At 41.9% G+C, this 16451-nt stretch overlaps 1 protein-coding gene across 1 annotated transcript; it reads left to right on the top strand.

Moving 5' to 3' along the window:
- The first annotated feature begins 11183 nt into the window (after positions 1–11183).
- Positions 11184–11729, top strand: LOC131330590 (uncharacterized). The gene has a single exon (XM_058364225.1). The coding sequence runs from the start codon at positions 11184–11186 to the stop codon at positions 11727–11729; it is 546 nt and encodes a 181-aa protein (XP_058220208.1).
- The last annotated feature ends 4722 nt before the right edge of the window (positions 11730–16451 follow it).

Genomic DNA, 16451 nt, shown 5'->3' with positions numbered 1-16451 from the left:
CAATGGCAGATAGCGGGATGCTTTCGCCTGGTTTTTAGGGAGACTGAAAGTTCGAGTTCTGGGTAAAAGACCAGACGGAGCCCTTTCAGGGGTTTAAGGGTGAGAGACGGAGACGAAACGTCTCCTCTCACACCGTTACAGGAAAAAGTAACGGAAAGCAGAAACCGTTCTGACGCCGTTTCATAGAACGTCAGTTCGAAGTTAATGCTAGGCATACGAAAACGTGCCACGTGGAGTCGTTTACCCCGAAATGGTATAATGACATAGGCGCCAAAAGGCATCAATGAAGTATTGAAATTATGACTGCACGGGATCAAAAGAGTTTGGTCTAGATAGGATTCTGTTTCTAAGCGTCATATATTACCCCCGAACAGTGGTAAATACATGAAGTTGGGGAGCAATTGTAGGGAGGTATTCCCGAGCAGATACATTTAGTTACCAAACACGTGATGTTTGGGAACACGTGGTAAATACGACTGGACTTATCGCCGAGCAGTTCGGTGAACAGCGATATGGACCAGTGATATGAGAAGTCATGGCTATAAATAGACTGTTCGGTTATGATACAGCCGAACAGATGATGTAAAGAACCTTGCACGTAATACGAGTGATCACGGGTTGAAAGCAATGCAATCGATATCCGAATAAATGGTACGTGGGACCATAGTTTGAATATAGACAGGACAGTCATCATGCTAAACAAGTGTTCGGCAATATGGACCAGTGACATGAGAAGTCAGTGGTCCAGGAAGGTTGTACGGGCTCAAGGACCAGTTACATGTGAGGTAACTGGTCCAAGCCGTCTGTTCGGCTATGAGACGGCCGAACAAAGATGGAACTCCAATCGAGAGTAGGAGCAGAGAGAATACTCTGGAAGATTCCAGAATAGTCATGTCTCTTATAGGGATAAAGATCCCAAGAATATAGGATCTGAGAAAGATACCCAACGAGTATGGGATGTTCGGCTCTTAAAGGAAAAGAATCCTAAAAGGACTCTTTCCCATAAACTGATAAAGGAAACGAGACTCCTTGATATCCTGTTTTTCCTATACGAGTTAGGAATCCTATGGCAATAAGGATGCTTGGACAGCAAGCATCCATAAATCTATAAATATGAGGAAAACCTAGAGGTGAGAGGTACGCAATACGTTGCATTATTATTGCTTTCCTACTGATAATTAGGGCTGAGTTTTCTAGTACGTGATACTAACAAAGGCATCGGAGGGCCTTTGCCACGAGAGGCAAAGGTGCACTCACCCCCTGTCTATTTTGCAGATTAGGGTTCAGACGTCGAGCTAGGGTTCCGGTGAAGAGGCACGAATAAGCCGTTGCAATCCAGTTGATCCGAAGCGTCAATTGTTTTCATCCCCCTACATCCAACATTACTCCTTCAGGGGGAAAAAGCACAACCCCGATTCCTGAATCAGTATTACATGCTGATCCGTCAACAAACAATTTCCATTCCTAGGGATCCTGCTCGGCTAGGGATTTCTCTTCATTAAGCGGCGATCCAGTCACCTGCTTCTTTCTCGTAGGAGGCATGAGTGCTATTGCCGGTGAGAACTCTGCCACAAAATCAGCCAAAACTTGGCCTTTGATTGCCATGCGCGGCTAATAGTCAATGTCATATTGGCTTAACTCTACGGACCAAGTTGAAATTCTTCCCGAGAAGTCTGCTTTTCGTAGTAGCAATTTCAACGGGAACTCAGTATACACCACAACCCTATGGCTCTGGAAATAATGTGGCAATTTTTTAGTTGCTGTCCTTAACGCCAGGACCAATTTCTCGAGGGGCAGATATCTCGTTTCTGCATCTAGCAATGTTTTGCTCACATAGTAGACAGGGATTTGCTTGGATCCCTTATCACTTAACAACACTGCACTTACAGCATGTTCAAAAATAGCTAGATACAAAACTAAGGACTTACCTAGGTCTAGAGTTGATAAGAGTGGAGCCTTGGCCAAATACTTTTTCAGATCCTGGAAGGCCTGCTCGCACTCTGCACCCCACTCAAATCCTTCTATTTTTTTTAACAACTGAAAGAAGGGTCTACACTTATCACTTGACCTGTTGATGAATCTATTGAGGGCTGCTGCCATCCGAGTTAGCCTTTGGACTTCCTTTGTTGTCCTAGGACTTTGTAGCCTTTGTAGGGCCGTTATTTGATCAGGGTTTGCCTCAATCCCTCTTATGGTTACGAGGTGGCCCAAGAACTTCCCAAAACTAACTCCAAACGCACATTTCGAGGCGTTGAGTTTTAGTTTGTACTTCCTCAGGATTCCGAAGGCCTCCTTTAAATCCGCTATGTGTCCTTGTCTGGTCTTACTTTTCACCACCATATCGTTTATGTAAACCTCCATGGTCTTGCCAAGGAGCCTTTTGAACACAATGGTTGCCAATCTTTGATATGTTGCCCCTGCGTTTCTCAGTCCAAAAGGCATGACACTATAATAATACAACCCTCGTGGTGAAATGAAAGAAGTCTTCTCCTGATCAGGTCCAAACATAGCAATCTGATGATATCCTTGATATGCGTTGAAAAAACTCATCCGCTCGTATCCAGCAGTTGCATCAACCAACTGGTCAATTCTGGGAAGAGGGAAGCTGTCTTTTGGACAGGCCTTGTTCAAGTCTGTGAAATCTACACAGACACGCCATTTTCTGTTCTTTTTTACTACCACAATGTTGGATAGCCACTCCGGATAGTAAACCTCCTGAATTGCTTTGGCTTCCAACAAATGATCTATCTCTTCAATAACGGCGTCAACATGTTATACAGCTGCCCTTCTTTTCTTTTGAATCACAGGCTTATGCTGAGGATCTACGTTTAAACGGTGGCAGATTACATCTACATCTACTCCGGGCATCTCCTCTAGTACCCATGCAAACACATCAACATGTTCTTTTAAGAAACCCACCAATTTGGCTTCTTCCTCGGCTGATAGTGATTCCCCAATCAGAAAATACCTTTCAGGATCAGTATCATCGATCTGTATTTTCCTTAGGCCTTCAACAACTTTTTCTACTGGACTTCTCCCGACATCCTCAATAGTGGGTTGATTTGGTACTTCTACTGTGTGAACCTGGTGGGCCTTTTGGATTTTCTTAATAATGAAAATCAAGCACTGTTGAGCCACCTTCTGGTTACCCTTGATCTTTTCAATCCCATTGGATCCCAGAAATTTTACCATCTAGGGATAAGTCGAGGAAACTGCATTCATCTTATGTAACCAAGTCCTCCCTATAATCGCGTTATAGGAGGAAGGAACATCTAAAACCAGAAAAGTCAATCCTTAGTACTACTGACCCCGCCCGAACAGGTAATGTCACCTTTCCAAGGGGCCAAACTGCTCCTGCACCAAACCCAACCAAGGGTGTCGTTGATTGTGTAACAACTCCAATTTTTAGTAAAAAAAAATCTCGTTGTTTATTCAAAATTCTTTAATTTCCCTTGAATGGCCTTATAATTTTCTTGTTGAATTCTATTGGGATTTTAGCCCTTTCGTTTCTTGATTAAAAGCCCTACTTGGCATATATAGTTAGCTTCTAAACAATTAGTTAGAGAGACCTAACTACCAAACCATTTAGTTACCTTTGGACCATTACCCATTGGACGATAAATGTTAGGGTATTCTTTATCCATTGGACAATAGGAAATCTAGATTTTCTACCAAAAGTACTTACTAGATTTTGTTAAAATACCCATATATACAAATATATATAGATATATATATCCACATGAGTAAAAGGACATGTAGTCTTTCAAGGTCTTATTTAAGTATTGCCTTATTCTTTTTACCCATTGGTCAATAACCGCTAGGGTAATTATTACCCATTGGATAATAGAGTTAATCTTTCCAATAAGTACAAAGGTTATTAAACTATCATTTTCTAGATTTCCCATGTGTTGATATACTAATATATATAATGTGTATGTACTTTATAGACTTAATACCCTAAATTTTTCTAAGTACAAAATCTAATATTTTAATTGGAGACATGTGCCTATTTGATTATTTTAATGGGAATTTTGATCTTTTAAATTTTTTATTGGATTTGAAAATCTACCTAGATTACCTAGTACATACTTGAATATATATATATATATATATATATATATATATATAGACTCATGTACACACACACACACACACATATATATATATATATATATATATATATATATATATATATATATATATATACCTACTAGTACACACGTGCATATTAGAATTTTTTTTATTAGAAAATCTTGGCCTTGAAAATCTAGTAAGATTACATAGTACTAATGTGCTCATATTTTTATATACTTAGTCCTTCTCATGTATGTGTGTATATATATATATATATATATATATATATATATATATTACATTGTACTAGAAGAGAGAGAGAGAGAGAGAGAGAGAGAGAGAGAGAGAGAGAGAGAGAGAGAGAAAGATTGGGTTGTACCTTGACATTGATCATCCATGATCTTTTATATATGTATGGTTATTTACTTTCCTAGCAAATCTATCTCCCATTGTCCTTTGATGTTCTTTAATCAAAAATCTTTGTACAACCCTCCACCAATCTATCCATAATCCTACTCGAAGTACCAAAATCTAGCCTTGCATGCCTAGAACTAGGTAGGAGTTGTACAAGCAAGCCATAACCTAACCCATCAAGCTTTCAATCAAGCTTGACAAGTGAAAGAAAAGTGAGATATAGAGAGAGAGAAAGAGAGAGAGAGAGAGAGAGAGAGAGAGAGAGAGAGAGAGAGAGAATTCGGTTGAGAGGGAGAGAGAGAGAGAGAGAAGCCTTGGTCTATAAATAGAAGGCCATTCCAAGCTTAAACTCACACCTTCTCCATATGCTCCAATTTCTCTCTTGAAATTCTAAGTATTCCTAGTTCAAAAGTCCAAGTTTCTTGTTCTTTCTTTGAAGTTCTTGAGAGATACCATCAAACCACTCCAAAAAGGCTTAAGTAGTGTAGTCAAGACTTAGTTTCGAGAGAACCTTTCTCTTTTGAAGCTACCATAAGCATTCCGTAGGAAGTTACTCCGCTCGATCACCGACGTACTTTCCGTAGCCGCCCTACCGCCAAGAAGTAAGGTAGAACCCCTTGTCCCATATCTCTAAGTATATGTAGAACCCCTTGTCCCCGAACTCTACGTATAGAACCGTATGTTAGAAAGTAGAACGTCCTTACTCTTTAGTTCAAAGTATAACTTGAAGTATATTTAAGTAGATAAGAATTATCTATCGATTATTATGTTTAGAATGCATGATGGTTAACAAGCTTGTTTTGCTAATGGTGGTATGAGCATGATGAATAACGAACCTTTACTTCGATAAACATGTGTTGTCTTGAACTTTCCACAAAGGAAGAAAGAATGGTTTTCGAAAGATAGAAACTTAATCATGGATAGAAGTATTCGTATTTTGATCTTTATGATAGTTATGAGTTTGCGTGCATGAATTGCTTGTATTACTAGTGGTAAAATGTTGAGTTGGATAATCTTGTTAGTCTAAAGATTTCAAAGAATGATATCGTATGTGAAAAGTCCTACCGCGGAGTTGATGCATGAAAATGAGACACGAAAATCGAGAAAGTAGAAACATGGCACCTAGGGTGTGGTTTATGAAAAGGCGTGTTTTTGAAAAGTGAAATATTTTGGAAACCGCAATGTGGCTGGACGTGGTAGCCCATTGTGCGGTGTGTGTTTTGTGTGCCAATGGGAACCCGGGATGGCGGAACCATTGTGAGGATACTCGGGAGATCGGAACGACGGAACCGAGGTTGGGTGTGTGGTTGGTTATCCGCGGAGAGGAGCCAATGCAATGTGTGCCAATGGGAACCCGGGACGGCGGAACCATTGTGAGGATACTCGGGAACCCGGAACGGCGGAAGTTCCGGAACCGAGGTTGGGTGTGTTAAAAACGATTTTGAAAAGGTGATATGGTTATGAAATGTGGAAAATGTTGACACGGTCTACGAGGAGTCGCGTAGGAGAAACTCAGAAAATCATGGACACCAACATTAGTTTGGATAATGAATGCGGATGTGTCATTGTTTGTTGCATATGTTGAACTATGTGGAAATCGTTGATTTTATGGTTTAATGTTGTAAGTTAAGGGTTAGAAGGTTTGGGTTATTCTATTGAGCATTGTAGCTCACGGTGTTGCCTTTTTGGTGACCCTGACATATTATATTGGTGGCGACGCCGGTATAATTTGTCAGACCTCATAGATGAACATGGTGAACACTACACCTTGGAGGCCTTTGGAGCCGAAGAGCTAGCCCGGATGAAGGAAGTAGCGGAACAGTATACACTACAAGAAAAAACACTTTTGCCGACTAAAATAATAGTCGCCAAATGGCTATTTTTAGTTGTCAAAACCTTTTCGCGACTAAATTTTTGGTCGCCACTTTGGTCGGCGACACTTGGTCTGGGAAAGTTTTTGCTGACCAAAATTTTTTGTCGCCGAAGATTGTTTTTCCCGACAAAACACTTTCGTCGCGAAAGGTATTCGCGACTAACTTTAGTCGCTGCATCTAATTAATACAAACCATTTCAGAAAATCATATTTACATACAGCGACCAAACTTTTGGTCGCCGAATACAACTTTCCCCGACTAAAATGTTTTTGTCGCCAAATGTCATGCCAAATAAATAATATTAAAAAAAAATTGGGTGCCACGTGGCCCCGTCTTTGTACCGCCACGTGGACCAACCTAGATCCTCCACGTGGCACGTGTGGAATAATCCAATCCTATGTCTTTGCCAAGAATCGAACCACCGACCTCCCTTACCTTATGAGGATGCACAACCACTGGGCTACGCGCTTAACTTGTTCTTTATTTCTAAAGATAATATATTTATTTCATAGGAAAATAAAATAAAACTTATAAAACAATATTTATATAAAATAATATTATATATTATATATTATGTACGAAAAATTATATATATAATATAATTATGTTTATTATGATATAATAAATAGTAAAAATATGGTTAAATTAATTACATTTATTTATAATTTACTCTAAAATAGTGATAGTTAATTTTTAACTTTATGCTCTCATATTAGAGCCATATGAACAAATGAAAAATGTAACTTAATCATAAAAGCCATAGAGACAAAATTAATTATGGCCTTTTAGCATATAATGATCAGAAATCCTCTTCGAATATTTTCCATTACTGATATAACTGTTTTTTTATTAAAATTTAAAAAATTCCTAAGAACCTAATCTAAATTGATAGTCCACTATCGCAAGACCCCAACCGAAATACTTTCTTCTACCAAAAAGGACTCTCTAAAACACTACCTTTGAGTCTTCGACATCGAAAAAAAAAAACTCTAACTTCTAAAAAAATTATCCTCGTCCTACTCCGTTTCTTTATCACATTGAAGCAACCTTCTTCTTCTTGTTCTTGTTCTTGTTCTTTTTTCTTTTTTTTTTTTTTTATAATTTTGTTACATGCCTAAGGTCATAATAGTCGAACATGTCCCATATCAAATGAGTTTAACGCAACTTTTTTCCTGTCTTGCTTTTTTTTAAAACGCTTTATGGACCTGTGGTTATGTCTTGTTAATGGACCTGGAAAGCGTAAATTAAATTAGTGTCTAATTTTTTTAGTGCCTTAGTAGCATAAGAGGATTTTTTTCATTGGAGTTAAAAATGGAGAAACCATGGCCAGATAGAGATTTGAGAAGTTCTTCGTAATTCATATTTTTTTTTCATAGTGGGGTTTTTATGACGAGAATTTGTGCAATGTACCAATGGGCATCTTAGAAAAACTAAATGACCCACAAAACGGCATGTTATTTTCATCCGCTCGGGTAATTTTGTAGATGCGCGCTATTTGATTAGATGATGAACGCAGATCTCCTCCTACCCCAGTAGGAGGACTCCCTCCAACCTCAGACACACGACAACCTTTCGTTGGCCTAAGCTCCTTTCTCCTTAATCTGCCTAACCTCTAACTAACGGAAGTTAGCCCAACCCATATTCCACCGTATGGAAATTAATCCTTTTCCCCATTAACTCCAACAATTCAATGTCCTTTTTCTCTCATCGAGGAATTAGTTATAAGGCTAGACAATCTTTCTTTGTCTAAAAATATAATAGAGAAAAATCCAAAAAAACCAATAAAAAAACACGAAACAACACATATCCAATAGATGAACGCCAATGGGAAACCTTAAAAAAGAAAAAGTTGGAATAGCTAATTTGGACGTTCAATCAAATTCAAAAGAGTCCAGAGCAAAAATGTCATTGCCGTTTGAATTCCAACAATGTAATGCCGCAATTGAAAAATATTTTCATCGATGTAGATGGAAAAAATGATATTGGTAACTCATTTTATAGTAGCTAGAAGTTGGACTGTATATGATTGATTGAATAACAAGATTATACAATTTGATTGATTCTCATAAAGATTAGCATAAGAGTTAATTGGATAAATTCTATTAGATTTTTCCTCTTCCTTATTTTAAACGAAGGTTTTCTCCACTCATAGGAGCATTTTTTTTTTTTTTTGCTTTGTTGAGAACGTATGGAAGAGAGAGAAACTGAATTAAAAAAAAAAAAAGAAATGTAAGGAGAAAAGTGAGATTTAATTAAGGAGCTTTTTTTTTTGGTTACTTTGGTAGCATTTAACATTAGATTTAAGGAGTTGCCATTTAAAAAAAAGTGAGATTTAATTAAGAAGTTAACGGTGGAATATGGGTTAAACTTCGATTAAGTAGATGGAATAAATATATAAATTTATCATGATATAATATATAAATTTTCGGCGACAAAATGACATTTGGTAGCCAAATGGTAGCTTTTTGCCGACTAAAGATGTTTTAGTCGCCAAAGGTTCACACAAACGGCGGCAAAGCGAATTTAGTCGCCAATTGGTAGCTTTCCCCGACTAATATTTTTGTCGGCTAATGTTTTTCTTTGCCGACTATTGGTTGGTCGCCAATTGTTTGTTTTCAGCGACCAAATGATCGTTGGTAGCCAAATGGTAGCACTTCGCCGACTAAAAATGTTTTAGTCGCCAAAGGTCTACAAAATCGGCGACAAAAAAAAATTAGTCGGCAAATGTCTACGATCGGCGACCAAAACTATTTTAGTCGCCAAAAGTTGACAATCAACGACAAAAAATAATTTGGTCGCCGAAAGTTGGTCGCCAAATGTGTTTTTTCTTGTAGTAATTAGGAACTCTAGTTCCCTCCTTGTATGTTTGAAAGTACTCTTGTAAGACTTTGTGATGTAATAATGAGCCAGACTCACTTGTTTTTGTAATAAAAAGTCTTATTAACGTACCCAGAATATGGGGGCGTTACAACTTGGTATCAAAGCTTTAGGTTCAAAACCCCGGCCATGGGTAGAATGGGTAGAACCATGAGATAGTTTGACCATTGCACAAACGTGAATTGAGTTTAAGTTTACCATCGCAAATTGGGTGGAATTTTGACAAAACAATCTTCGGATTGAAGCAAGGTGTAGGAAATTGGCAGTACCGCCGAGCTGGGAATTCCCGAATAATTGGATGATGACTTAAATCAAGGATCGAATGTGGAACTTAGAAACTCAAAAGTTTTCTTAATGATTAGTAAACCTTTATCCTTAAAACGTTATTAATTGTGGTTTAAAACTTTTCTTGTAGATGAATCACTTGAGTCCCTACCAAGTCAACCTACTAACGGAAGCTCATCAACTTGCAAGCACCCTAAGATCAATGATGAACCAACTAGTGGAAGATCCTTATTTTCCCTATGCTTTCCCCTACACCCATGACCACTACCAAGAGCATGGCACCCTTATACTTCCCGTGAATGAGGAAGAAGTAGATGAAGCTGAAGCAGCACCCGTCCTAGTCCAAATAGCACCTCCCAACAATGTGGAATTTCTAATTGAGGGAAATGAGGAGGACGATGTCGAAGCAGCCCCCGCCCTAGTTCCAATAGCACCCCCCGACAACATGGTCGAGGGAGTTAAGGAAGATCCCAAAGAGTTCCACAACCCACCAATAAATGAAGAGGACTGGCAGCATTTAATGTTAATGCCAAACCCAGACTTACCGTCCGATGACGAGGAAAATTTGGAGGAGAATCCTGAAGAAGATCCCGAGGAAGACTCCGAGGAGGAGGAGCTTCCCGAAGAAGAACCCATGGAAATTTGGAAAGATGAGGGGTGGGAGTCGGAAGAAGAAGCACAAGCATTCCTAGGAGCAGAACCCGAGGTCATAGACATATACTCTGACACCAAAGATGTGCCTCCACCACCTTTCGAGACCGACATAGGTGCAATTAGGATCAAATTCCCAAACATTTTTTAGACTAGTTAGGAAAGCTTAGCAAGTGGTTGGATCTTTTTGTTGTAATCAGGATGTAGTAGGAAGCTTAGGCTAGTAGGCCATCTATGATGTACTTGTTGCTTGGTAATGAAAGACTTGTATTTTCCTCTTTGCATATGATCACTGTTTACTTGTGTTTATTTATGTTCAGTCTACACCGTACACCTTTAAGTCTAATATACAATTTTTCCTTGTAGATATGGATAGCCCCACCTTTGCTGCCCCGACCACCGTAGCGGATCTGTTATATTACAAGACCTTGCTAGCACCCGAGAGCCTCATTCCTATACCCCACTTGGGAGTCCGCGACCCTGAGACTGGTGACTAGTTGTACGAGCTATTTGTGATGACACCCTTTACCAGTGAGGACCAGCACATGACAGTCGACCCTCAGGACCCACAGCCTAGGGAGCTAGCCGAGAAGATTTGCCAAAAGGGGGAGCGTTGGCTCGAAATAAGAGAGAAGGAATGGATGGAACAGTTGAAAGAGTTTTTCGGACTCATCCCACCTCGTCAGTAGAGTAGTAGTATTAGAATAAGACTCTGAAAGCTTAAGTTGCCCTTGTAAGCACTAAGGCTAGAACGACTATGTAGTAGGAATGTGTAGGCTGGTTTCAACTTGTCTTAGGAAGTCTTGGTTTAAGTCTACTTGTTTTATAGTAGAACTCTATGTTTGTAATTGTAATGCCCTGCTTATCTATGAAAAGCTTGCCTTATTTTTAAGAGTGCTGTTGCATACTATATAATCTATTGCGTTTGACTTCTAGAAAGACATACCTTTTACAAAAGGAAAAAATGTTAAGTAGACTAAAACTCCCCCTTTCAATTTTTACTCGTAGATGGTGAACCGACGCAATGGATTAGGATATGAGAACGGCGAATCCTCTAACACTAACCCCGACCTAGCTCAAATCATGCAAGCAATCGTAGCAGCCTTAAACGCCAACCGCCGAAACCAAAATCGTGATGATGAACCTATGACCCGAACTCGCGCGATGAACGAATTTTGCAAACGCCGACCTCCGACCTTCAATGGAGATACCAACCCCACTGTGGCTGAAACATGGCTAAAAGAAGTCAAGGTGATCCTAGACACCTTGGAGATTACCCGAAATGGAGATCGTGTAGCCTTAGCCACATACCAACTAAAAGGAGAAGCCCGTTATTGGTGGGATTTGACAGAGGCAACCCATACCATAGCCACCATGACCTTCGACGAGTTCAAGACCCTATTTCTTGACAAGTACTTTCCCACGCCTCTTCGTTTGGTCAAAGAACAAGAGTTTCTAAATCTGAAACAAGGAACGATGACCGTTACCCAATACGTGGCCAAGTTCGAGGAACTGTCCCGCTACGCCCTAGCCGCCATAGCAACGGAGGTTTGAATGGGGGCTGACAACTGCTAGAAGGGCTGTGGTGTCTCAAGCCTTTCCCACTTATGCCGATGCCGTGAAGTGTGCTCTTCAACTGGAGATGAGGAAAATGACTTCAAAGCCCGATGGAGGAAGGCGACAAGCAACACTGGCAGACCTATCCGAACTCAACCTTCCAACAACAATCATGGGCCCTACCATACCAAACCCTTCACCCCCATCACAAAACAACCAACCTTGGAAGACTGCTGCACCAGGACGTGGCGAACAACAGAGAGGCGGCAGAAACATAGCTACAGTTCAGTGCTTCAACTGTCAGGCTATGGGCCACTACAAATGTGAATGCCCCTAGCCCCCGAGGGAGAGAACTGGAAACTTTGGACGCTAGAAAGCTCAACAGCCGGGACAAGCCGGATTTGGGAAACAAAACCCCGGAGGCCCATCACAGCAGCTGAACGGGCAGAACAAGGGGAAGCAGCCTGTGGAAACCCAACAGAGCACTGGAGGGCGCATCTTTGCGCTACAGTCAGAGGAGTAGGAACAGGATCCCTCTGTGATCCAAGGTACGCTACTATTGTATAGTACCTGCGTGCAAGCATTATTTAACTCTGGAGCATCGCATTCGTTTATATCTTCTGCCTGTGTAACTGCTCTCGCACTAGAAACAGAACCCCTAAGTACGAGTACGAAAGTCAAATCGCCGTTAAGGGGGAGTATAGCTGTTAATTTAGTGTGTAGAGGGTACGAGATAGAAATAGCTAACCTACGTCTGACCTGCGACCTCAGAGTAATCGATATAGCGAATTTCGACGTAATCTTTGGAATGGATTGGCTATCAGCTCACCGAGCAGTCATAGACTGCCTCCAGAAGACGGTGACTGCTCATACCTCTGAAGGAACTCGTTTTCGATTTAAGGGGGATAGACAAATGGCAAGCTCGACGACGAAGAGATCCAGGTGGCAGAATCAACTGTTTGGATGGCTAGCTAGTCTCCAAATGGAAGAAACCGACCGGATGGAATTGGGATTACCGCACATCGTTTGCGAGTACGCCGATGTTTTCCCTGAAGAACTTTCGGGTTTACCACCTCAAAGAGCGATAGACTTCTCTATAGAACTTCAACCGGGAACAACACCAATCTCCATGGCACCATACAGAATGGCCCCTACAGAACTAAAGGAGCTCACACCCAATTGCAGGAGTTGTTAGACAAAGGATTCATCCAACCAAGTACATCACCTTAGGGAGCGCCTGCATTGTTCGTGAAGAAGAAAGAAGGAACCCTTCGACTGTGTATTGACTATAGGAAGTTAAACCAAGTTACGGTCAAGAACCGATATCCGTTGCCTAGGATCGATGACTTATTTGATCAATTAAGAGGAGCAACTTGCTTTTCTAAGATCGATCTCCGATCAGGCTACCATCAGTTAAGGATTCGGGTGGAAGATATCGCCAAAACAGCTTTCCGCACCAGATACGGACACTACGAGTTTGTGGTGATGCTGTTTGGACTGACTAACGCTCCGGTAGTATTCATGTGTCTCATGAACAAGATTTTCCAACCCTACTTAGACAAATTTGTAGTGGTGTTCATTGATGACATCTTGATATACTCCGCCAATAAGGAGGAGCACAAGGAACACCTTCGGATAGTGCTACAAGTACTCCGAGATAGCCAACTCTATGCCAAGGCAAGTAAATGCGAGTTTTGGCTAGAAGTGGTTAAGTTCTTGGGGCACGTAGTTGTGGGCAGCGTGCCCTTGGAATTTTCGGATTTCGAAACGCGAGGGCCCAGATCGAGGGAGCGCGAGCGGGGAAGCAAGCGCTCGCAAAATACAGAGTCGCCACTCGGGTTTGAAGGTTTGACACCCAAGGAACCGTATTTCGAAGCACTTGCCGCGCTGATTGATTTGAAAAAGTTTAAGGAACCAGTCCGTCATAACCATATCTGGGTTCGGGAGCCAGGTTACGAGAGGGGAAGGGTTTTATGGCACCCCTCTCGCCCAATCCGGAGATCGGTCTCTACTTAGGCACTTGCAAAAATGTTTGTTTGCGATTCTGTTTGATTAATCAATTTTTTTAGCCAATTAGGGTGGGGAACAGTTAATCGGGGATTAAAACTGTAACAATTTGCAGAATGTGATAAGATATGGCATGGATTAGTGAGATGACAAGTAATAAATGGAATGAAGTTCAAAACGTCGATCATACATCAAGGCAGCGCTGTGTATGATTTTGGCACGAACAAACAGCCAGCTTGCATGCGTGAGTTCATCTGCATGCAAGCAAACCGTCGCGCGACACAACCATATACTCGCGCGAGTATTGACGCTTCACCAATGGTTTGAATTTCACCCCCTTCTGGGCTCTGGAAGGAACAGTGCTCACCCAGGTGCAAACCAAGCAGTTTATAAGTACTTGAAAGTAAACAATATTACAGCAAACAGATGGAAATATTATGAAAACATGACCCCTAAACAGTGGGGGTGTCTAAACAGAGGCCAAGGCCAAGCTGCTCATGCAAGGGCAGTCCCTGGAAGACAGAGAACCATAGCGCGACAGAGTGGTACAGGCGCGCGATTGTTCAGACTGGACTTCCAGGAATTGCTTTGCATACTTAGGGCTCTGAGACATGTTCAAGAGCATTCCAAACCAAGAGGTGTTATAAACTAAGCTAAACAATGATTTTCAACATGCAAAACGGCAAAGCAGCGAGCTAAAGCTCCTTAAAAGACTTTAAAAAGACTATGAACACAATAATAAACTTAAAGACCAGGGTCCCTTCCCCACGTGGTCCAATCTCACGCAGACAGAAGTGTCGCGCGAGTACATGGGACCATCGCGCGAGGGTTTCCCAGGTAACAGCTCTTGAAACCCTGCTAGCTTTAGGGCCAGAACTGGTATCGATTACCAGCCTTGACCCTGCCAGCCTCCCTCAGGGGTTCGAACAGTGAGCAGAAAGATATTATACCTTTGCTTGAGATGGCTTGAATGATGAGATGGTGAGATTTGGAGGGTGATTATGTGGGAGTGAGTGGAGTGTGAGATGTTTGTGCTTGAGTTTGCCTTCTTCTTTCTTGGAGAGAGATTGGTAACCCTTTGCAATGAAGCATGGGGGGGGGGGGGGGGGGGGGTACTTATAGGAGAAAGGGTTGGTTGGTGGCTAGCCAAGGCCTTGTAACCAGCCAACAATGCTGGTTACAATTGCTTGGTGGAGGAGTGGGGTGGCAAAGGTGATGGGAGAATGGGGGGTGAGGTGGTGCAAGGGGAGCCCCCAGAACGCTGTTCAACAGAGAAAAACGGGGTCACATAGGCCTGTAGCCCCCTGACCACGACGCAATCTGGGTGAAAATGACAGGTGTTGACCATCGCGCGATGAAGTGAGAGCATCGCGCGAGTGTCCAGCCAACCCCCGCGAGGGTCAATGGTCAAAGCTTTGACTTTGACCACCACCTGGCAAATGGACCATCGCGCGATGGTCCTAGTGTGTCGCGCGATTATCAAACCCAAGGTCCAGGTTCTGATTCAAAGGTTTTAGGGCTAAGGATGGGTTCCTCACATGCCAAACTCAAGCCATTCCAAGTTCTCGAGACTGTTTTCGACCTGATTCATCATCGGGGAATCAAGAAACCGAAGAACAAAGTAAAACGATCGGGAAGTCAGATTGGGGTGTCTACAGTAGTATCCAAGGAAGGAATAGCGGTGGATGAAAGTAAAGTTAAAGCAGTGCTAAATTGGAAACAGCCGACCTCGGTGTTCGAAATCAGAAGCTTCCTAGGATTGGCTGGATACTATTGAAGATTTATACCAGACTTCTCAATTCTCACCAAACCAATGACCAAGCTAACTCAGAAAGGAGTGAAGCTAGATTGGAATGAAGCCTGTGAGAAATCCTTTCAAGAGTTGAAGAAGAGACTGACCAGTGCACCGATACTCATCATTCCCGAGCGGGGTGTAGATTATACGGTTTATTGCGACGCGTCAAGAGATGGCTTGGGATGCGTCCTGATGTAGAACGGGAAGGTCGTAGCCTACGGATCCCGACAACTTCGACCGCACGAGAGGAATTACCCCACTCACGACCTCGAATTGGCTGCAGTAGTATTCGCCCTGAAAACCTGGCATTACTACTTGTGGGGAAAACAATTCGAAGTCTTTACCGACCATAAGAGCCTCAAATATCTGTTCACTCAGAAGGAGTTGAACCTGAGGCAGCGCCGATGGATGGAGTACTTGGAGGACTAGAAGTTTATGCTTCAGTATCACCCCGGCAAGGCCAATGTGGTAGCTGACGCTCTAAGCCAAAAGGATAGAGCACAAAAGGTCAAGACAGCTATTAAGGAATGGGAGATGGTAGACACCCTCAACGAGTTCAACCTACGACCATCGTCAGAGAACGTGCACGCTCGATTGTACGCTCTAGTTGCCAAACCGGCACTTCACCGGGAAATCTTGCTAGCCCAAACATTCGAGCAAGATTGCGAGTTCATCCGGTATCGAATCCGAGAAGGAAAGGCGCTACCCGGATGGACAATCGAGAAGGATAACAGCCTGAGATTCAAGGGAAAGGTATTCGTACCTAGTATTGGAAACCTTCAAGAAGATGTACTCCGAGAAGCTCACCATTCGAACTTCGTAGTTCACCCTAGCGGTACAAAGATGTATCATGACCTGCGAAGAACGTACTGGTGGGAAGGAATGAAAAAGGATGTAGCCCGATTTATATCTACCTG

The sequence above is a fragment of the Rhododendron vialii genome, chromosome 1a, assembly GCF_030253575.1.
Source record: "Rhododendron vialii isolate Sample 1 chromosome 1a, ASM3025357v1".
In the NCBI taxonomy this organism is placed as follows: domain Eukaryota; kingdom Viridiplantae; phylum Streptophyta; class Magnoliopsida; order Ericales; family Ericaceae; genus Rhododendron; species Rhododendron vialii.
The sequence above is the reverse complement of the archived record's forward strand: the minus strand, read 5'-3'. Positions and strand labels throughout refer to the sequence as shown.